Raw genomic sequence first — 24,527 nt, 5'->3', positions numbered from 1 at the left:
CTGTTTAATGATTATTAGTGAGCTGGACAGTCAAGAAACTGTATGAATGTAGATCCATTGACTGTGCACAGTGATTATTAGTGAGCTGGACATAGCCGAAGGAAAGTAGGGGGTCTGAGGGGGCTGCGGCATCCTCTGAAAAATTTGATTACAAAAAAATATGACAAAAAAAAAACTATGGCACTGGGCCTTTACTAGTCCTGTATTAGGTGACCGATATAGCCAGCTGTAGTGCAGCGCCCCCCCCCAAAATGTCAGCAGCTATGGCTGGACATTCAAGAAATGGGGTAAATATAGGTCCATTATAATTTCTACAGTTTCAATTTGGTTTTAGTCATTTTAAAGTATATTTAGTTCGCCAAAAAAATACGTGAAAAAATACATGATTTAAAAAAAGAAAATTGCTTTGCGGGCAAATATGTTGTATGTTTGACACTCCTGGTCTACGATTACATGGGATGGGAAGTATGACAAGACAGATTTAGGTACAGGTATTTTTGCCTTACAGTAAATAATTCCCCCATTGAAATAGCCTACAATGGAACAAAGATGCATAGCCTCTCTCTGTAGATAAACAAATTCAGATTTGTTGAGCAGCTTTGGTTTATACAAGGTCACATTTGATTTGCATTGGGTGAATAGACCACATAACATTGTACTGTTTTTGCATGTTAAGAGCTCGGGGCATCCACGATAACGTTATGAACGGTACCAGGGTAATACTATGCTGACGTGTTTAACCTCCACATGCACCGGAAGATCTTATTTCACTCTGATTACGCGTCCAAGGAATAGCCCCATCTGCCCCATTCATTTCTAATCCTGTACCCGGAAAAGTAACTCTTTGACGTGTATGCATGGTACCGTGTGTTTCCGGTATAGCGTGTGTTCACAGTTATCCAGCCTTTTCCTCTTGGGTTTCAATAGAACAGTCACTTTGGACTCCCGGCTCCTTACCTGTTTCCCCCTAAACGGCGTATCTAACTTTGTGGACATGGCATCATCAGTTTCGGCACAGGCTCAGGCGAATCCTGCTCCGGTTGCGGCGCTCCAGAGAGGAATAGTCAAGATGGTAGGAACATATGGATGAAGAGTGTGTGACAAGGGATGATGCTAACAGCTTGTTAGCTTTCGATTAACGAGCTAGCTACGATAGCCAACTTGTGGGGGATTCAACTTCTCATTGTCGTGGGATTTTTCTTGTTAGAAAAGTACGATTCAATGTCGTGTTCAATGACAATGTTGGCTAGCTAACACCGTTAGCTAACTAGTACCACAAATTGACTCAATTCCGCAGCAGTTTATGATTAACAACGCACATTGAGGAGCTGACAGGGTTTGTGTAAAAGGTGCTAACTAACGTTACTGTAGTAAACATTGCGCAATGTAACTATTTTTTAAACAAACAAACAAACGAGAGAGTTGGTTGTCCTACAGAAGTGCTTGAATGAGGTGTTTAGGAAAATACCCTGACGTTAGTTCAAACACTCGCAAAAGAGGTTTATATTTGGAGCCATTTGAAGTTGCAACAAGACAACATTTTTTGCACATTAATTGTTGGCAGGTGTGGAAGCATGACCCCTGTCCTAGCAAAATTGCTTGGTTGACCTCGGCTTTGGGGTTCATGTAGCTAGGTACTGTAGCCAGAGAAACCAGCTCTAACATAGCTAACTAGCTAGGAGTGTTCAAAGTTCGTGTCCTGATGAGCGCGTGCAGCTGTGTCGTGGCTAAACAACTCTGATTTATGGTTCTGGATTGGAAGCTAAGTTAGCTAGCAAGCAGTATTTTGATTCCAATCTCCAGACACAACATCCAAATGGTTAGCTAGCTAGCTTTCACGTTCGAGTATGTCCATCAACTCGAACAATTGACACTATCAAAATAATATATTTTAGTTTGAGACGAATTAGATAAGTTACCTATTTCCAAAAAGTGTGGCAAAAATATCAAACGAACGGGTGAACCATTTTGCCTTCAGTGTAGTTTGGTCAGCAAGTCCTGCTGCTCAGAAGCGACCACGAGAAACTGACACGTATTCCTCGCCCCCCTTAAACTCCCTCGGTAGTGGAAGCAAGCAGCAGTTGTAGTAGTATCTATAGCTACAGTGGCCCAAAGTAACCCCAAATGATTTAGCATGCACAGTCTCATTCTACATCCAAGCGATTTCTAGAGGCTAGTACTAGGCTTGCTAAATCATTTGGGGTTACTTTGTGCCTTGCATTTAATCACGTTCCCGATTTTTGGCAATTACTAATTTTACTTCCTCTCACGGTGGGCAAGTCTATACCGTTTCCAGCTTGTATTCGAGGTGATACATGTTCTGTGTGTCTGTCATTTCCTGAAAAGCATTTTCAGTGATCAGATTCAGACCACAGTTTATCTGATTTAGTTTGATGTGTATAGGCTAGTTACAGCAGATATGGCTACAAGCTATCATACAACACTCAGACAATTCAGAGCTGTAGGATTCTTCTCCCACCGACTGTGGTTACTGACTGAAAGGCCTGTTGTTTTGAGTATACAGTAATTATAGACTGCCTGCCACTGCCTACATGTCCCCCTTAGACCTATGTTTCCTCTGGAGAGGGTAAACAAGCGAGTGGTCACGTTGGGAATAAGGGAAGTGTGTGGTATGAGACAGTAGTTACAGTAAGGGATAGATTGACATTTACAGAATGGTTGGTTACCTGGAGGAAAATGGGGGAGGGTCATGCTTTTTCAATTTCAGTCAAGTGGAGGGTTTAGTAATAAATAAAAATACAAAAATCTAGTCCAGGGGTGGGTCATGTAATTGATGAAATATCAATAGTTCTCGGTGTTGTAGTATTAGTTGCTTATTAGGCTATATATTGATATGTCTCCCCTCATCTCTGATTTTCAGCAAAATGCACCATCTTGTGTGCAGACTAGCCTATAGATTATTTTCTGCTCAGTTTGAGTGTGAAGATGAGGACCGGAAGTCAACTTTGATAGCTTGCTACTACTATAATTGATTTTGTTAAAAACAATGTTTCTTGCCCATTATGTATTTGTCAGTTATTGACCTCACAATAAAACAGATTAAACAAACTTTTGTTGTGGTGCTAAAACTTGGAGTTGCAGCCATGGAAATGGACAGCTCATGGTGCTGAAAGTGGGCAAATTCGAGTAATCATTAATCGTTTCAATCGTCTTCATTTTAATTAGACTTTACTAACAACGAGGGCTTTGTATTGTAGCCTATTTCTTCCTATTTAAGAAATAAGAGGTAGTCGTACCTGTTTGACAGATGAAATTAGGCAATTGCTCCACCCACCATGCACTCTTTAAATAACCTACCTCTGTGTCAGTGAAGGGCTGTTAAGTTGAAATCTAGAATTGAGGGGGTATGTGAGGGTATGCCATAGGCCTAACTTTTATTAAAGACAATAGGGAAAAAGTACAGGCCTACCCCTTGTTAGCTTAATTTTGAAGAAAATACAACTAATCTCATGATATAAAGTGATGTATAACAGCGCTTTGATCCGCAATGCTTTATGCTCGAAATGAGCTGTAAAACACCCCGGAAAGATGTGATGGCGATGCATATGGGGATATAATTGTTTTGTTGCTTTGACATTTCGAGACTGAGCTACAACCTATAGTCGAGAAGAAGGAAAAAATGGACTTTGTTTGGGAAGTAATCAAATTCTGTCACTATCAACTGATTTAAACTATTCACTTTCTGTACAATAGATGTTTCAACCCAGACAGCTTTCAGGGAAACACTTGTGACCTTCTCTCACTGAGTTAAGCCATGGAAGAAGAGTAGCCAGCAGTTACATTACATTTACATTTTACATTTAAGTCATTTAGCAGACGCTCTTATCCAGAGCGACTTACAAATTGGTGCATTCACCAAAGCTGACATTTTCTGCGTTGGTAGGCCTACTCTGTCTGGAGTGGAAAGGTAGGTCTAACTTCTGAAAGTACCATGCTCAGATTCCTAATGACGTCTCAGATTTCATTATTTGCCAACAGGGACAGTTTAGTTGCAAGCAAGACGGATGAATTTAGCGTTGGAGAAATATGATAGAATTGATCAAATTAACACATCGGCCTATCGCTCTGTCATTTTGGTAATTTGTGTCGTATTCAAAAAATATTCAGCAAATATGTAGAATTCCATGAAAGGTTTATAAGGCTTTTTTCCCCCTCTGACCTGCAAATACGATGATAGTCATGCAATGCTTTTACTATTAAGGAGATCTTTCTACCTTCACTCTTGTCCACAGTGGTCTGCGAACCCACAACCTTCTGGCCTGAGCTATCAAAATTCCTGCGTTGCCATGTAATGCTTACAGGACAAAGAACAGTTTCTAAAACTGCATATCTAAGGCTCTGGTCTGTCCAAGAAATGAGGGTAAATGATAGACACATTCTCTGCTTTCCGCTTTGTTTTAATTATTATTTTGGGTATAAGGGAGGGTCACTTGTTTTTTTCCCCAAGCGTTCTAGGAGCGTTTAGGTCAAAGATGGGTCTCCCGAGTGTCGCAGCGGTCTAAGGCACTGCATCTTATTAGAAGAGGTGTCACAACACTCCCAGGTTCAAATCCAGGCTGCATCACATCTGGCCGTGATTATGAATCCCATAGGGCGGCGCACAATTGGCCCAGCGTCATCCGGGGTAGGCCGTCATTGTAAATAAGAATTTATTCTTAACTGACTTGCCTAGTTAAATAAAGGTTTAAATGAAAATAAATCCCTAAAGAGTTATTTTTAGAGGAGATGATTTGTTGTGCAGCATCTGGCTGGGTCAGATGGAAGAGCACAGAGAATAGTAGTCTGGGTGTTGAGGGATCTTCCCTGAAGACTTGGATCTTTGTCATGGCTTACAGACTCAGTCCCACTAGTCTTGGTGTACCTTTGCCTCCTGTTCTTCACTCCTTTCCTTCAAGACCACAAACCTGAGTAGAACAGAGATATTAGCCTATTTCCACTTATCCAACCCTTTCAAATGTGTGTCTGGGAGGAAAGGAGACGAGGAGGCAAGCCAAAGCCACTGTGTAGATTGGAACACAGCCCTTGAGCAAACAGTAGGGGTGTATTCATTCAGAGGAGGCTGGTAGGACGAGCTATAGGAGGACAGGCTCATTGTAATGGCTGGAATGGAATCAATGGCACATTGTTTCCATGTGTTTGGTACCATTCCATTGAATCCATTCCAGCCATTGCAATGAACCTGTTCTCCTGTAGTTCCTCCCACCAGCCTCCTCTGCATTCATTATTTGGATTCTGTTGCAAAACGTTTATCTTCCGCTGGTGATGAATCACTACTGGAGCTTAGGCCCCTTTCCGTTCCTTCTGTTCTGTCTAGTGGTGTTCTGAGGAATGAGTCGCACTTCAGTGGGGAAAATCTTTCTAGATCCCAATACTTCGTCTGGGGTGTATTCATTCCCACCATTTTGTGTTTCTTAAACGGAAGCAAGCGAAACTGGAGTGACCTACCCGAATTGGGCTGACATAAACTCTTGTTTTGCTCTGTTTGCATCCGTTTGGTTCTAAAACGGTTTCTGTAATGAATACACCTCTGACGCTGGTCTGACAGTACTTCTCACTACAGGAAAAGGAACTTTGTTTTTGATTGGGTCAAACCCTGTCTGGACTGAACACTCAACACCAACCTACCACTAGACCTATTCACTGTCACGGCTGTTAGGCCTATCCTAAGCCTGGCTCTACTACAACTATTACTACTATTACCCCTCACTGCCACAATTACCCCTCACTGCCACAATTACCCCTCACTGCCACTATTACCCCTCACTGCCACTATTACCCCTCACTGCCACTATTACCCCTCACTGCCACTATTACCCCTCACTGCCACTATTACCCCTCACTGCCATTATTACCCCTCACTGCCACTATTACCCCTCACTGACTACTACTGCCACTGACTACTACTATAACTATTACCATTACCACTACTGCTGTTACTATTACTACTATTACTATTTCCACTATTACTACTACTACTACTATTACCACTACTACTGCTATTACAACTATTACTACTATTACCACAACTACTGCCATTATTACCACTCACTGCCATTATTACCACTCACCCGCCATTATTACTACTACTATTACCACTACTGCTATTATTACTATTACCACTACTGCTATTATTACTATTACCGCTATTGCTACTGCTACTATTACTGCTACTATTACTGCTACTATTACTGCTACTATTACTGCTACTATTACTGCTACTACCGCTATTACTGCTACTACCGCTATTACTGCTATTACTACTATTACCGCTATTACTACTATTACCGCTATTACTACTATTACCGCTATTACTACTATTACCGCTATTACTACTATTACCGCTACTACACCTGCTATTACCGCTACTACACCTATTACTTCTACTACTATTTCTATTACCACTACTATTATCACTACTGCTACTACTATTACTATTACTACTACTGCTACTGCTATATTACTATTACCACTATTGCTACTGCTATTGCTACTATTACTGCTATTACTACTATTACCGCTACTACACCTGCTATTACTAATATTTCTATTATCACTACTGCTATTACTATCACTACTGCTATTACCGCTATTACTATTACCGCTATTACTATTATCACTACTACTACTACTGCTACAACTAGACTATATACAGTCATTCTTTCACCACAACTGTTTTTCCTCCTCCTCCATGGAACAGGGTTGAGTTCTGAGAGAATTTGTGAAAATAATAAGCACTACCAAAACCTCTACTTCCATATCAGCCCATTAACAGTCTCCGATTAGCTTATAGACATTCTAATAATTGTTGTGCCTGGTCTTACCTACCACTGCTACAATGCAAATAACCCTGGTCTTTCCCCTAATAGCCTAATGCTAATATTTACTGTGATGTTTCTCTCTTCCAGGTCTTGTCAGGATGTGCAATAATCGTGCGGGGCCAGCCACGGGGAGGCCCGCCCCCGGAGCGTCAGATCAACCTGAGCAACATCCGTACCGGAGCGCTAGCTCGCCGCGCCCCCCAGAGCCAGCCCGACCAAAAGGACACCCCTGACGAGGTGAGTTGAAGCACTTCAACCAATCACTGACAGTGGGCTGGTCCATTCATGAAGAAGAGTGGGGGGGGGGGGGATAGACGTTGTATTGAGATGCATAAGAGAAAAAATGAATTTCAGGTGGCTGCATGGAGACGATGCTTTCACTTTCGGGAGCAGCATAATTAGGGTGGCGTGTTATCTTGGGGGTTGTCTAAGTAAAAGCGTTGGGTGTTCTTCGATCAGGTTCCACCTGCAGTGACAGTTATGTAATCGCTGATATATGATACTTGTTGTCTAGTAAAGCATATATAGTGCATTCAGAAAGTATAGACCCCTTCCCCTTTTCCACATTTTGTTACGTTATGTTCTAAAATGGATTAAATAAAAATAAATCCTCATCAATATACACACAATACCCCATAATAACAAATTAAATGTTTTTTAGAAATGTTTGCAAATGTATCAAACTGAAATTTCTTATTTACGTAAGTGTTCAGATCCTTTGCTCTGAAACTCGAAATTGAGCTTCGGTGCATCCTATTTCCATTGATCATCCTTGATGTTTCTACAACTTGGTTGGAGTCCGTCTGTGGTAAATTCAATTGATTGGACATTATTTGGAAAGGCGCGCGCGCGCGCGCGCGCGCACACAAGGTCCCACAGTTGACAGTGCATGTAAGAGCAAAAACCAATCAATGAGGTGGAAGGAATTGTCCGTAGAGCTCCGAGACTGGATTATGTTGAGGCACAGATCTGGGGAAGGGTTCCAAAAAATATCTGCAACATTGAAGGGGACCAAGAACACAGTGGACTCCATTATTCTTAAATGGAAGAAGTTTGGAATCACCAAGATTCTTACTAGAGCTGTCTGCCCGGCCAAATGAGCAATCGGCGGAGAAGGACCTTGGTCAGAGTTGACCAAGAATGTAATGGTCACTCTGACAGAGCTCCAGAGTTCCTCTGTGGAGATGAGAGAACCTTTCAGAAGGACAACCATCTCTGCAGCACTCCACCAATCAGACATTTTATGTTAAGAGTGGCTAGATGGAAGCCACTCCTCAGTAAAAGGCACATGACATCCCACTTGGAGTTTGCCAAAAAGCACCCAAAGGATCTTTCAGACCATGAGAAACAAGATTCTCTGGTTTGATGAAACCACGATTGAACTCTTTGGCCTGAATGCCAAGCGTCACATCCGGTGGAAACCTGGCACCATCCCTACGGTGAAGCATGGGGGTGGTGGTGGTGGCAGCATCATGCTGTGGGGATGTTTTTCAGCAGCAGGGACTGGGAGACTAGTAAGGGTCAAGGGAAAGATGAACGGAGGAAAGTACAGAAATATCCTTGATGAAAACATGCTCCAGAGCGCTCAGGACCTCAGACTGGGGCAATGGTTCACCTTCCAACAAGACAACGACCCTAAGCACACAGCCAAGATGATGCAGCAGTCTGAATGTCCTTGATTGGCCCAGCCAGAGCCCGGACTTGAACCAGATCGAACGTCTCTGGAGAGACCTGAAAAAAGCCGTGCAGCGACCCTCCCCATCCAACCCGAAAGAGCTTGAAAGGATCTGCAGAAAAGAATGGGAGAAACTCCCCAAATACAGGTGTGCCAAGCTTGTAGCGTCATACTCGAGGCTGTAATCGCTGCCAAAGGTGCTTCAACAAAGTATCGAGTAAAGGGTCTGAGTACTTATGTAAATGTCATAATTCAGTTTATTTTTTATATCGTTTTTGCTTTGTCATTATGGGGTATTGTGTGTAGATTGAGGGGGGAAAAAAACTATTTAATATATTTTAGAATAAGGCTGTAACATAACAATGTGGAAAAGTCAAGGGGTCTGAATACTTTCCGAATGCACTCTGTGTCCCATCTGCCTTCCTTTTTTATAAGGGAAAATAAGAAATGGTCGTTTTTGGTCAGTGTCATAGAGGATGATAGAGGCTGCTGGTGGCCGAAATGCCGTATTAGCATGGGCAGCGACATTTGAGGCCTTCCACCATTTTTAATGTAGTTAACTGGGTGGTACATCCAACTTCATTGGCTGATCCCTCCTGGTGACTCTGTTGGAGTCATGTCCAACTGGGTCATCAGGAGGGATCAGCCAATTGTGAAATTGACTACTTCAAAATGGAGCTTGCGCTGTCCTTGCGGTCACAGACGCAATAATGGCAAAGATGATTCCTATCTTGATGGTCAAGGTCTGTAGATGAATTGTGGGTGATTGATTTAGTGCCCCTAGTGGTATAACATTGACCCGTTGATCATGGCAATCTGTCTTCTTTCCCATGCAGCCCTATGCCTTCCAGGCCAGAGAGTTCCTGCGCAAGATGCTGATTGGGAAGGAGGTATGCTTCACAGTGGAGGTGAAGACTGCTCTGGGCAGAGAATACGGCATGGTGTACCTGGGCAGAGGTGAGAAGACCACCAGACACTTTCACAGGCCTAGCCACAAATAAAGGCCAGAGTTACTACTAGTCGGGGAAAAACATCACTACATCACTGCTGCACTATTTGTCTATATCCCACAGGGATAGGATTTAAATTCCCTCCTTGAATTGACTGAGTTTGCGTTGATTGAGTGAAATGACTCTTTTTCATGCATGAACCCTCCACTGTGCCTTACACATCATACAACTCACTTTGTCCTTTACTAAAACTCTGTCTCTATTTCTTTTGAGTGTTAAATCCTTTGTCTGTGTCTCTTTCTCTAGACACCACTGGCGAGAACATTGCTGAATCTCTGGTGAACGAGGGCCTCGCCACCGTCCGCAGGGAAGGAATCCGGGGCAACAAGTAAGACTCAGCAGTGCTGTAATATCACAAGCAACAGGGTGCATCAGTCTTTTAACAGGGTGTTGATTGATTTACCAAGGCTTTAATCAGCCCCATGGAGATTTGAAGTGGTGGTAACCAGGGAACACAATGCAGTCAATTTGTCACAGTAGAATTTGCAGTTGTTACATGCGTAAGATGATGGACTTAACATCAGTCATCTGTCTGTGACATCTTTGATTCTTTCCCTATTGTGACATCAGCACACTGTCCACTTGCTGTGATGCCACTGAAGTGTGATGTCACAATACAACACTTGCACTATGATATAGATTAGAAAATAGTGTGACTATCACTGCGCTAGCTTGATGTCACAGTGGGCTGCATGTATTATTGATGACACAATGCCACTGCACATAGAATCCCCTCCCCCCACTTGAGGGTTTCAGTTAAGGTGTGAGTCCAGGTGGTGGCAGTGTTGCCCTGCAGTAACATTGATGCTTTCCCACTGATCGGCAGTCTCAAAAGCCTCTGTCATACATAACATAAAGCTCACCGCTCTAATAACTGTCCCAAAACACCCTTTCACCTCTGTGATTGAACGCCCCCTAGTGGGCTTGACTGGGCACTACAGGAGTTCAGTGCTGTAAACCCTGTTTTCACTGTGGGTACCAGATGAATAAATAAATGGCCTGCCTGCTTATTTTGGACCTAATGACTCGTTTCAAGCATTCCACGCAATGGCTTGGAACAGGCTTTAATGTAAACGCCTCTTCGCAGGCTGTCGTTTGTCCCAAATAGGGTGGCTATTATGGTGGGAGGGCTGGGAGACTAGCAGACCCTTATTCATTAGCCTGGCGATTGCTCTTGACGATCACCCCGACCGGAGGGCGATGATGATTTTAAAAGGAGCGGGCGAGCACATGTTCCGAACCTGGCTGTCCGTGGCGCCCAAACTATGCCAGGAGCTAATTAACAGAAGGCCCGGGCCGCGTGCCAACCATCCTCTCCTCACTGCTACGGCAAGCTGCTGGGGCACACTCACACACAATTACACTACACAGATCTCCTCTTCAAACACTTTCTGTTTCTTCCAAGGGAACCCAAGCATGGGGCCACCACCACTGACTGACAGAGGATTTTGGCAGGCTCCTCCTGGCCAATGAGAAAGTAGGTTGTCTCTCAGACTGTGGCTGTTTTGTTAGATTACTGAAAGAGGGAAGGGGGGCGTTGTGGTTTCTGTAACCACACTGACCGGCGGTAAGGGAATCCAAATTAGCATTGGTACCACTGCTCCACAACTATTGATCCTTTAAACTGTAATCCTTAGTGGAGTGGCTGAACTGTTGAGGGACACCTCTTCTGAACCACGGTCTTCAATGTCCAGTGGTTCTGTTTCTGTCTGCTGTGTTTTGCAGATTTTCGGTGCTAGGTACACTTGTAGAAATGTCATAGGTACCAAGCCTAGGCCTACAAATCGACAACTAGGCTATAGCCTAAAAGTAAAAAATAAAATAAAAAGTGCTGCCTGTCTGTGGGTTGATGTTACAAAAATGGTTGAAAAAAAGACGTCTCTGTTTTTGGGTTTTAGAAATAATTTTCAGCCCCATCTTTCCAGCTACAGTGCTGTGACCTAAATAGAAATATATTTAGTGAAGGAATGATTTTACATGATCTCCTCACACAGTACCAGGTAGGCTACCTCCTGTGCCTTCATTGATCTCTGATCATCAGCCTAGTTGCATTCTCGCAGTATCTTGCTGTGTCCGTTCAGTATCTGGGCTTGCCCCAAACTGCGTCCCAAATGGTACCCTATTCCCTACATAGTGCACTACCTTTATCCAGAGCCCTATGGGCCCTGGTCAAAATAAGTGCACTACACTATAGGGAATTGGCACAGCCTCAATCTGTGGTTTGTGCTGTTAGTCCTAAGTAGCTTAAGTGCAATTGACTTTCTGTAGGCTTTTTAGTCTGGCCCAGAAAGTTAATGTTCTCTTTTCTTGCTTCGGTAAGCAAGAAACAGTTTTATTTCAGTTGGGATTTGTGTCTAGAACAGTCGAGGAAGGAATGGGGGGAAGACATACTGGTGTTGTTGGGCGCCAGTCCAATGCTCCAATTAGGAGCTGTTTCAGAACACTCAGACTCTCTCTTCTTTGTCTGTGTGACGTGTTTTAATTGAGTACCACTTTGTGCCGCTTTCTTTCTAAACCTAGCACCCACTCTCCCTTTCAGACAGCATCAATGTAAAAAGGCTCAATTTACACAGTGCACATTTCAACAAAGAACCCAGTCCCACTATCTCACTCTCCATTTCTCATATCAGTCATGGGCAAGCCTCCCTTCTCCAGTCCACAGAAAACTTGTTAAAAGTCTTCACACGACGACGGAAAACAATTAAGAAAAGGGGGGAAAAAAGCGGAAACCGCTGATGGTCTTTCAAGATAAGTCGCCATTTTTGTTTTGAACCAGCGTGGAATGAATTGAGACATATCACCCGCCTTGCCTGCTTGAGGGAGTTGAGTGCCATGTTGTCTTCAAAGAGCCCTCTGATCTTTGTTAGAGGCCCAGTCTGACAATCTGGTTGTCAACAGGCTGAACCTGAAAGCTCATGCAGATGGAAGTGAAACTGGGGAGTTGTGTACTTGGCCATCTACCAGGTGTCTGAAACTCATGTTGGTGTTTAGGCAAATGGAGGAAGTTGTGGTGCCTAAAAAGTTTTACCCTTAATCTCCCTTATGTTTTTGGTTGATCAACCATTGCGTATCCTCCAAGTATTAGGTGGCCACTGGCCCTCGTGTCACAGCTAAATGCTAATTTTGTGGCTCTAGAAACACTGCTTTTATTGAATTGGTGTGGCTCATGAAAGCATAACCATACATCTGGGAACCATTGCTCTTTTTGACCCTGATTTATCTGAAAGGATTTAAAAAGCACAACACAGCAGAACTGCGTTGTATGTCCACCTAGCCAGTCTCATCAGTTTAGCCTGAGGGGCGGTGGTAGAACTCAGTGCAGCTAGAACTACTAACTAGTGGCCATGCAGTTCCAGGACTAGCACACCCTGAGAGGCTGGCAGTTACCCCCTAAGGCCCAGCTGATAATATAGAGAGGTGGACCAGTAACAGGAGGTTAGCTAGCATCAGTAGAGGTGTCACCTACTGATGCCCTAACAAGGCACTGTGCTGGGACTGGGCGCTGTGTCAGCAAAAATAATCATTTCCATTGTGTCTAAGATCTGTTCCAGCTACTTTACTATAGTTTGAAACCTCGGCCTGTGCGTTATATACTAACCACTTCTTCTCTTGTCCTGGTGTGTGTAGTCCAGATCAGGCTAGACTGTGTGACCTGGAGGACCAGGCCAAGGCCTCCAAGAAGGGCATGTGGACGGAGGGCGGAGGCACCAACACCATACGCGACCTCAAGTACATCATCGAGAACCCCCGCAACTTTGTTGACTCCATGCACCAGAAACCTGTCAATGGTAGGGCTAACACACACACACACACACACACACACACACACACACACACACACACCTCATCATTCCTTATTAGAAGCCCCTGTGTGCACACCACACACAGCTGCATAATCCACCATTTTGGCTCGAGTTTACCCCCTCCGATGCCTCCATATCTATATCTGGCATGTAATGGCTCCCTAGACGGCACCTCATGGGCTCATTATGTGACTTTCACCCGCTCTAATGCGTTTTTCTCCATTCTGTCCGCGCCACCGCAGCTAACAGCCACTCCCTTTAATTGAATGGAGAAATGGTGTGGAATGTTTTTTACCATTCAGCGAGACCGTCCCTGCTGTTTTTAAATGGGCAGTAGCAATCCAGCCGAATTGCTTTAAATGTTCCCTCCGTTGAGTTCCGGGGGCCCGGAATCGGAATACTAACATCCCCGGTCTGGATTATGGCGGATCACCTCATCAGACTGTGTTCATTCAGCCCCCAAACACACAAAACACGATTTACAGCTCAAATGTAGCTGGCTTTCACACCAAAAGTCATTTTTTGGTGGTCAGGGTGACAACAGAAGAAGAGTGACAGAAGACATCATTCTGTAACCCACCAGAGCAGTATGTAATCAACAACATGTACTGTAAACACCCTCCACAGAGTAGAGGAATGGGGTGAAGGTCATCCTGTAGATGGATACATTTGACCACTGACTTTTAAGGCATAACACAGTATAGAACTGAATCCATAGACATCCTATTTAAATTAGTATTCTAGTTCCTAATTGTATGAATCTACTGTAGCGCTGGCTCTGTGTAGGACTGAGTCTGCTTTACTCTAAAGCTGGTAGTACCTATAAAACTGAATGATGAGGTCATAGTAGAATGTTTACCCTTGTGGAAACAGATGGTTTCATCGTATTAAAAGCTTCAATTGAATGTATGAATACTTTATTTCTGACCCTCGTCTCTCCTCCTCAGCCATCATTGAGCACGTGCGCGACGGTAGCGTGGTCCGTGCCCTGCTCCTGCCCGACTACTACCTGGTCACGGTCATGCTCTCTGGGGTCAAGGTCAGTCTCTTTGACCGTACTATGACCATAGGATATGTGGTTGTGTGTATGGTCAAATTTTATATCCTTTTATAGACCATAGCGCATATTCCTTCTGATTTGATTAACGAATATCCAGTAGTGTAAAATACTTGGAAGTACTTCTTAAGTAGTTTTTTGGGGTATCTGTACTTTACTATTTATATTTTTGACAACTTTTACTTCACTACATTCCTAAAGAAAAGAATGTACTTTTTACTCCATACATTTTCCCTGACACCCAAAAGTACTCATTACATTTTGAATATTTAGCAGGACAGGAAAATGGATAAATGTGTGAATTAGACAAGGGAACATCCCTGGTCATCCCTACAGTGTCTGACTCTAGTTTCCCAGATATTTCCTCTATTTTGTGTATTCTCCGTCTTGGTCCTGTGTAGCTCAGCTGGTCAGAGTAATGCCAGGGTCGTGGGTTCCACTTCCGCTGTGATCACATACGCAAATAAATGCACTCCATGTACTAGAAGTTGCTTTGGATAAGGGTCTCCTAAATGGCATATTACATTCTATATATCCTCTCTCCAGTGTCCGACGTTCAAGCGCGAGGCGGACGGCACGGAGTCGCCAGAGCCCTTCGCTGCCGAGGCCAAGTTCTTCACAGAGTCGCGTCTGCTCCAGAGGGACGTGCAGATCATCCTGGAGAGCTGCCCCAACCAGGTCATCCTGGGTACCGTCCTCCACCCGGTGAGACTGACTGACCCCTCACCTATAACCCCTGAGCATTGTACTATATGCCAAGGCTGGTAGCTCGGACTGTCGCTGTAAGCCTGAGGGCAAGGAAGGATCATTTTGAACGTTGCGGAAGTCTGAGGTTGTTGCTCTTAACTGTACTCAAAACCTCACATTGTATGAGTTTCTCAGTGAATGTGTGTGAGGGCAGGCAATGTATATCTTTCTGTCGAACTTACTCTTATCTTTGTTTCCTCAATAGTAGTTAACTCTATAAATAGTGTATCATATAAAGTATTGTACTCTATTCTATGTTCTGTCCTTGTTTCATCTCCAGAACGGGAACATCACAGAGCTGCTGCTGAAGGAAGGGTTCGCCCGCTGTGTGGACTGGTCCATGGCCGTCTACACCCAGGGGGCAGAGAAACTCCGGGCCGGAGAAAAGTCAGTCCCTTCTCCAACCAAAACCACTACCGCAACATACATCGCAACACGGTCAATCTGTGAATGTGACCACAACCATCATTATCCTCAACCGTTTTATTAACCAACCAATTAGGGCATGTGGCTAAGTGTAAATACTTTAGAAATGAGTAATTTCTTTCTAACTCAAAGTGAGACTGACAGAACTTTGTCAGTGATCTGACAAATGTTGGATTGGAGGACAAAATGGCATGCTTACCGGAAAGGCTTGCAGTGTAAAATATACACACACACACACACACACACACACACACACACACACACACACACACACACAACTGTTTGGGGTCACTTAGAAATGTTTTTGTCCATTAAAATAACATCAAATTGATCAGAAATACAGTGTAGACATTGTTAATGTTGTAAATGACTTTTGTAGCTTGAAACGGCAGATTTTTTTTATGGAATATCTACATAGGCGTACAGAGGTTCATTATCAGCAACCATCACTCCTGTGTTCCAGTGGCACGTTGTGTTAGCTAATCCAAGTTCATCATTTTAAAAGGCTAATTGATCCTTAGAAAACCCTTTTGCAATTATGTTAACACAGCTGAAAACTGTTCTGATTTTAAGGAAGCAATAAAACTGTCCTTTAGACTAGTTGAGTATCTGGAGCATCAGCATTTGATGGTTCGATTACAGGCTCAAAATGGCCAGATACAAAGAACATTCCTCTGAAACTCGTCAGTCTATTCCATGCGACAAATTGCCAAGAAACTGAAGATCTCGTACAACGCTGTGTACTACTCCCTTCACAGAACAGCGCAAACTGGCTCTAACCAGAATAGAAAGAGGAGTGGGAGGCCCCGGTGCACAACTGAGCAAGAGGACAAGTACATTAGTTTGAGAAACAGACGCTTCACAAGTCCTCAACTGGCAGCTTCATTAAATGGTACCTGCATAACACCAGTCTCAACGTCAACAGTGAAGCGGCGACTCCGGGATGCTGGCCTTCTTGGCAGAGTTCCTTTGTCCAGTGTCTATGTTCTTTTTCCCATCTTAATCTTTAATTTTTATTGGCCAGTCTGAGATATGGCTTTTTCTTTGCAACTCTGCCTAGAAGGCCAGCATCCCGGAGTCGCCTCTTCACTGTTGACTTTGAGACTGGTGTTTAGTCATTTACAACATTAACAATGTATTTCTGATCAATTTGATGTTATTTTAATGGACAAAATTAGCGTTTCTTGCAAAAACAAGTTAATTTCTAAGTGATACCAAACTTTTGTGTGTGTGTGTGTGTATATATTCTTATTTGATAACTAACAATCACCAAAATAAAGGTTAGACAGTCAGGGAAAATTGCAAAAACAATGAATTTAGCATTGTTGATTTTATGTTTGAGCAAAAGAACACAACATTAGCCATGGCAAAGTGCAGAGAATTGCAGGAATTTAGCTTTAAAACTGGCCATTTTTCTCTCAGCTGCCATGCCCCCTGCTACACCCACCACATGAGGCTCTTTTTGATCCAGAAAAAAACTGAAATATCATGTAAGTTATGTACGTACAGATCAGCGAGTACCCCGAGGGAGGCAGGAAATTGAAGTAATTGACCAGGCATAAATCAGTATTGTAGTTGGTCTGAATCCAGCACAGCTGGAGATGTGGAACTTTCACCCTCAATATCAATTGAGCCGTCTTTGCATGTCATTATCGTTCGTCTTTGAGTCGTTTTAGCATGGATTTGATGGATTTGATTTCATATTCTGGATTGAAACGCATCATGATAATATTTAATATCAGATGATGGGAAGTGCTTATTTTTATGTTGGCCTATTCAAATCAAATTTATTTATATAGCCTTTCTTACATCAGCTGATATCTGAAAGTGCTGTACAGAAACCCAGCCTAAAACCCCAAACCGTAAGCAATGCAGGTGTAGAAGCATGGTGGCTAGGAAAAACTCCCTAGAAAGGCCAAAACCTAGGAAGAAACCTAGAGGAACCAGGCTATGAGGGGTGGCCAGTCCTCTTCTGGCTGTGCCGGGTGGAGATTATAACAGAACATGGCCAAGATGTTCAAACGTTCATAGATGACCAGCAGGGTCAAATAATAATAATCACAGTAGTTGTCGAGGGTGCAACAAGTCAGCACCTCAAGAGTAAATGTCAGTTGGCTTTTCATAGCCGATCATTGAGAGTATCTCTACCGCTCCTGCTGTCTCTAGAGAGTTGAAAACAGCAGGTCTGGGACAGGTAGCACGTCCGGTGAACAGGTCAGGGTTCCATAGCCGCAGGCAGAACAGTTGAAACTGGAGCAGCAGCACGGCCAGGTGGACTGGGGACAGCAAGGAGTCATCATGCCAGGTAGACCTGAGGCATGGTCCTAGGGCTCAGGTCCTCCTCCGAGAAAGAGAGAATTAGAGAGAGTATACTTAAATTCACACAGGACACCGGATAATACAGGAGAAATACTCCAGATATAACAGACTGACCCTAGCCCCCCGACACATAAACTACTGCAGCATAAATACTGGAGGCTGAGACAGGAGGGGTCAGGAGACACTGTGGCCCCATCCGATGATACCCCCGGACAGGGCCAAACAGGCAGGATATTGCCTTTATATTTTGCCTTTATATTTTGCCTTTATAATTTTTACTAAGAATCATATAATCAAAATGTGTATTTGTATTAATTTTTATCAGGAAGTGTATCTATACTGAACAAAAATATAAACGCAACATGTAAAGTGTTGGTCCCATGTTTCATGAGCTGAAATAAAAGATCCCAGAAATGTTCCATACGCACAAAGATTTTCTCTAAAATGTTATCCACAAATGTATTTACATCCCTATCAGTGAGCCTTTCTCCTTTGCCAAGATAATCCATCCACCTGACACGTGTGGCATATCAAGAAGCTGATTAAACAGCATGATCATTACACAGGTGCACCTTGTGCTGGCGACAAAAGGCCACTCTAAAATGTCCAGTTTTGTCACACAACACAATGCCACAGATGTCTCAAGTTTTGAGGGACAGTTAAATTGCCATGGTGACTGCAGGAATGTCCACCAGAGCTGTTGCCAGAGAATTTAATGTTCATTTGTCTACCATAAGCCACCTACAATGTCTCTTTGAGAATTTGGCGGTACGTCCAACCGGCCTCACAACCGCAGACCACGTGTAAACACGCCAGCCCAGGATCTCCACATCTGGCTTTTTCACCTGCGGGATCGTCTGAAACCAGCAACCCGGACAGCTGATGAAACTGAGGAGTTTTTCTGTCTGTAATAAAGCCCTTTAGTGAGGTTCTCCAGTGGGTGGGCCCACACCCATGGCTGCGCTCATGCCCAGTCGTGAAATCCATAGATTAAGGCCTAATGAATTTATTTCAATTGACTGATTTCCTTCATATGAACTACAACTCAGTAAAATCATTGAAATTGTTGCATTTATACTTTGTTCAGTATATGAAAGGATGTTTTGATATTTACTGAGAATTGTATGAAAGGATGATTTTTTTTCCACCTTCATTTTTCTTTTGAACAGATCTCCTGCTTTTCACATCACCCTTCACCCAAGGTCGTCACATCTTCATTGATGATTACTCTTCTGTTTGTTTCCTCTCCTCTTTTTGTTGACATATCCCCCTTCTAACTGAGTCATCCTTTTGTTTATTAGATCTGCTAAAGAACGTAAAGTGCGTATCTGGAAGGACTACGTAGCCCCCACAGCCAACATGAACCAGAAGGACAGGCAGTTTGTGGCCAAGGTAAGAAGACCCTGCAGGCTCGCATACTACACGGCTTCAGGAGGGTTAGGACTGGGGTTGCATTCCAATCCAAAAGGTCATCCCCTTCCCCTCTGCCCTTGTTCACTCCCTTTCATGATTTTGGAAGCGAGTGACGGTAGAGGGAAAAGGAGATGCTTTCTTAATGGTACACAGTCTGTGTTCAATCCATGAGACTAACTTTGCTTTGGTTGTTAGGGGATGTTTCCCTGGCTACCTCCATGGCTGTGCTTACTGCAGTATTTCCACAACTTTTTGTCATAGCACTGCACCAAAAGCAGGACCAGTGCTTGAGAGCTCTGACAAACTATGTGCCCCCCCCTCCCCCAACAAAAACCTCCCAGCACAGAGGTACAAAGAGGAAGCGCTTTAGCAGTAACCTTGAACACTCCCTCCCTGGCCAAATGACTGCAGAATCGCCTGCCGTCTCTCCTAAGTTCCCAGAACGTTCCAGCTCCGCTCAGAGACACGGGACGGGATATTAGTTCTGGATGTTATTGGTATACGGCAGGAGAAATGATTATCTTAATATCACAGAGGAAACTGCCTTTGAATGAATCCCAGACCTGGCCTTGTCAGAGTCCATTACTTCCTACTAAGTAAGACGGAGCCAGTAATGTGGCTTGGCCTTATTGCTGTTATAAGAGGACACATTATAGCCTCTATCATTGTTTTAGTGTTACCCTTAAAGCTGCAGTCTGTGATTCCAAAAACAGCTAAATCCTTTAAGAATAAAGGAATTTAAATGACCTGTTGAACAGCTTCCAAAATCCCAGACTGTAGCTTTAAGTACTCCCAGTATTCAGAAGTTGGGTCTCTTACCTAGTTTGTCTGTTTATATTCCCAATTGAGCCCGCGGTTTGGTCTTCCTTTGGACAATCTATTTTCTTTAGGTGACACACAAAGCAAGTTGATTTAATTCCCTAAAGTAGTAGCTTTTATGATCTGCTTAGATTTTTTTTCAGATCCGGTGGCTGGACTTTTAAGTCCTTGAAATATTCATGGCTAGCCTTTGGTTACATAAAAGGTGTTGCCGTCGCAGCGATCTACTTACAGAATGAGTTTGCGAAAGAAATCTACACACGCACACACAAACTAGCTAAGTTAGTGCGTTTTTCCCCTGAGTCAGAGAGAAGACTCTTGTGCTGAAAAAAGGATCAAACATTTATGCATTGGCTTCGGCTGCCCTCAGATCTCCCCGAGTCCAGGGGATGGAAGCTGAGAAGGGGGAGGAGTGAAGGGTGTAGAGGGAGAGAAATGGGAGAGAGATATGGGGGGATAGAGGGGAGTGACAGATAGCGGGGTAGACGGACAAAGTGATAAAGAAAAGGAGGCAGGGGAGGGGGGTGGAATTGAGTATTTCCTTCCCTGTGTGTTGTTTTTGCAGACAGGCAGGTTCAGTTCCCCAGTAGAGGGATGAGCCCTTGTGCCGGGTCCCAGCATGGTTCCCCATCTCTTCCTCCCCTCCTGCTGTTCTCAGAATGGGAGTAGTCGGAGTAACACTGAGGCCCACCGCCTCAAGGCAGCAGCACGTTAGCAAATTTGTTTAGGGATTAGTGAATTATTGGGTTGCCTTTTTTGAGGCAAGCCCCTGTCGGCGACGCAGCGTTTATTGTAAAATGTCACCTTGGCTTTTTCAAACTGCCTTTGTAGACTACCCCCAGATGGTGTGGTGGGATAGATAGGTGTTGGTTTTGTGGCGACTTTCATCGTTCGTCAACTGGTACAATGTTTTGTCACGTTGTCAGCTCCCGGAACTTGCATTGGCCAGTTGGGCTCGCTTAACATCCTCATTGGATTGTTTGGTTTGGGCACCTTGAATTCTCATTTGCTGTACTCTCTTTGTTCCATTGGTCCCATGACATTGCAGCCTGTCAACTTTCCTGTCATACTCTCCTTCCCAGTCCTTCTCCCCTTGTCCCTCATTATTTTTCTGGGAAGGGATGGATAGAGTTCAGAGAGAGAGCAGCCCAGAAGGGTATCATACGAAGCAGGTTTGAAGAGTTGGCGAGCTAACTTTGGTCAACTCGGAGTTCAACTCGAGAGAACCAGTAATACAAAGTAACTCAACTTTTAGCTAGGTATGTTTCTATGGCAACAAATTCTTCAGAACTAACCTGCTCCGGGGCAGGCTAACTCGGGGCTAAATCCATTTATCCTGAATGAAATGACTGGGCTGCGAGTTGAGGACCAAGGAAGTCAGATTTCCTCTCTTGCAAAGATTTAGTCATCATCCGCTTAATTTGAGGAAGACGACTTGTACATTTTTTTTATTGCATTTTTTTTTGTTTTAAAATATATCACATTACACATTTAGTAATGACAGAATGCATTTTAAACTTTATGTAATGTAACACTTTTGTATGACTTAATGAAAACAAATATTGCTAGGCATGGGGGGGAGTGGTCGTACATTGATAAGCACACCAAGGACAGCATTAATGATAAGTCATAAAGACGGCTTCTAAAAAGCCTATTTCACACCATAGCCTGCTGAATTGGCAAGAATTCTGTTGTATATTTTTTGGGCACAAATCAAAATGTGGCACTAATTCGCCCAATGTTTTTATTTTTTATTTCACCTTTATTTAACCAGGTAGGCAAGTTGAGAACAAGTTCTCATTTACAATTGCGACCTGGCCAAGATAAAGCAAAGCAGTTCGACACATACAACAACACAGAGTTACACATGGAGTAAAACAACATACAATCAATAATACAGTAGAAAAATAAGTCTATATACAATGTGATCAAATGAGGTGAGATAAGGGAGGTAAAGGCAAAAAAGGCCATGGTGGCAAAGTAAATACAATATAGCAAGTAAAACACTGGAATGGTAGATTTGTAGTGGAAGAAAGTGCAAAGTAGAAATAGAAATAATGGGGTGCAAAGGAGCTAAATAAATAAATAAATACAGTAGGGGAAGAGGTAGTTGTTTGGGCTAAATTATAGATGGGCTATGTACAGGTGCAGTAATCTGTGAGCTGCTCTGACAGCTGGTGCTTAAAGCTAGTGAGGGAGATAAGTGTTTCCAGTTTCAGAGATTTTTGTAGTTTGTTCCAGTCATTGGCAGCAGAGAACTGGAAGGAGAGACCGCCAAAGGAGGATGGATCAATGGAGAGTTTGGTGTTTGACTTGCTATGTGCGACATGCATGTGCAGTTACAAGCCTGTTAATTAGTGGCAGGTGGACGAGCAATATCAACCATCGTAGTACGGATGAAGCCTGACCTGGAGTGTGAAGCTAACTGAAGCTTGTTACCTTTAGAAAAGCCTGTGTAAATCTAGCTCGCTTCGTTGGATACCACTCCAGTCCCCAGAGTCAAACCTGCTGACTCATCCCCCCCACTCTCTCATACCCCCTCTTTCTCACTCACCTCTCTATTTATCTCTATCACCTTCTATTTCTCCTTCTCTCTCTCACATTGTCTTTGCTGGGACTGGTAGGTAGGCTACGTCCCAATAGGCTGAAACTGCCTCCTCTCTTCTTCCTCTTGTCTCCCTTGTGACCAGCTGCCCTGAGAGAGGACGTGATGGATGAAAGTGATGTGGTGGAAAACCTGTCTCCATCAGAGGCCTGTCACTCTCACGGAGGGACAGGGGACAACTGGCTCCATGTCTGTCAATAGTTTGAAACTCTTTCTCACATCAGTGTAGATGGAGAGGCCATACTAGTGTTGTAAATGCCCTTTAAAGCTGCAATATGTCACTTTTTGGATTATCTGACCAAATTCACATTGAAATGTTAGTTCTAGATCTGTCATTCTCGTTGAAAGCAGGTCTAAGAAGTGGTAGATCAGTTCTATGTGTGATATTTCTATGCTTCCTGTTAGTTTTTGTATCTTTTACTTTCGGTTTTGTACACCAGCTGAAATACAATATTTTGGGTTATGTAAAAGACATTTCACAGCCGTTTAGATGGTACAGTGATTCTCTACACTATAGTTGCTTGTTTTGTCAAATAAACAGAAATTAAGCGAACTATTCGAATTTTAACAGCCAGGAAATTGCTGAGTGATTTCTGCATAGTTCATCTTTAAGGAAAGGATGGTATTCCTGAGTATTGGGTTAAAGACTGGACAATATAAGCTGCTTATATGCAGGGTACTATTGACTAGGACCAACCTTCACACTGATTTGCCCTAACAATGGAAGTGATGCGAATGTGACGATTTGTTTCTCGCAAGTGTATGCCAGAGTAGGGCTATCTGCACACCTGATGACGTAGCTACTGCAGGTGTAGAGAGGCAAGAGAGGATGTCTCTGGAAAGGCTACTCTGCGTCTTGATGCAGTACTGCAGTTCTTTTCACATCTATATGCCTATACATTATTGGTGTTGCTGCATCACATCACCACCAGTCTTTTTAAAACGAGATGAATGAGCGGTAAATGCAGTGGTCCTGATATGTATCCTGGACACTGCAGATGTCATGCTAGTAGTGGCCACCAGGTGACAGCACCTCTCTACCACCAGGGTCTGTGTTTAGAGCAGGGGTCTCCAACCTTTTCTAGCATGAGCCACTTCTAGCTTTCCAATAGGCACGTTCTTCTCCTCTCCCCTGCAACTCTTCTCCTTGTCCTTAGTGCACTACTTTCTCCTGTACGCCGTTTTGTCAATATACCTGGTAAAATATGGAGGGTAGATGTAAATGTTTTGCCTGCACTACAGACTGCTATATCGGTCCACTAATACAGGACTAGTAAAGGCCCAGTATGCTACTTTTGTGAAAAAATAGAGCATTTAGTATTTTTCCAGATTTTTCATTGGGGAGCTATAGCACCCTCAGCACCCCTCCTTCCTGCGGCTATGACTGCTGCTGATCACAATGAAATGATGTTTGCAAATAATAAATACAAATGATATACTTACTCATGATATACTACTTTGCAGTTAACATTTAGTTGAGAAGGTTTTGGGGAAAGTATTTGTCAACCCACCAAACAATTATCACATCAACTGGCCACACACGGAGTGATAGACAAACGCACGCGACAGACAGACAGACGGAGGCAATATTGCTTAATTCTTTGGCAGATAATGTTAGGTTAGACTCATATTAAACATCTCCAATCCAAAATTAAATCTGGACTCGGCTTCCTATTTTGCAACAAAGTCTCATTCACGCAAGCCGCCAAACATACCCTTGTAAAACTTACTATCCTACCGATCCTCGACTTTGGCGATGTCATTTACAAAATAGCCTCCAACACTCTACTCAACAAATTGGATGCAGTCTATCA

At 43.4% G+C, this 24,527-nt stretch overlaps 1 protein-coding gene across 1 annotated transcript in view; it reads left to right on the top strand.

The window, feature by feature from the left end:
* Positions 1 to 805: 805 nt before the first annotated feature.
* LOC106609571 (staphylococcal nuclease domain-containing protein 1) overlaps positions 806 to 24,527 on the top strand; it is a 348,667-nt gene continuing 324,945 nt past the window's right edge. Inside the window, exons 1-9 of the mRNA XM_045700024.2 lie at positions 806 to 1,072; positions 6,927 to 7,076; positions 9,351 to 9,471; positions 9,771 to 9,852; positions 13,152 to 13,312; positions 14,275 to 14,366; positions 14,931 to 15,089; positions 15,412 to 15,518; positions 19,178 to 19,268. Of these exons, the coding sequence (XP_045555980.2) occupies positions 854 to 1,072; positions 6,927 to 7,076; positions 9,351 to 9,471; positions 9,771 to 9,852; positions 13,152 to 13,312; positions 14,275 to 14,366; positions 14,931 to 15,089; positions 15,412 to 15,518; positions 19,178 to 19,268 (1,182 nt within the window). The 5' untranslated portion in view covers positions 806 to 853. The remainder of the gene's footprint in view (positions 1,073 to 6,926; positions 7,077 to 9,350; positions 9,472 to 9,770; positions 9,853 to 13,151; positions 13,313 to 14,274; positions 14,367 to 14,930; positions 15,090 to 15,411; positions 15,519 to 19,177; positions 19,269 to 24,527) is intronic.

This window comes from Salmo salar, chromosome 17 (assembly GCF_965601325.2).
Source record: "Salmo salar chromosome 17, fSalSal1, whole genome shotgun sequence".
NCBI lineage: Eukaryota > Metazoa > Chordata > Actinopteri > Salmoniformes > Salmonidae > Salmo > Salmo salar.
This window is presented reverse-complemented; position numbering and strand designations above follow the sequence as displayed.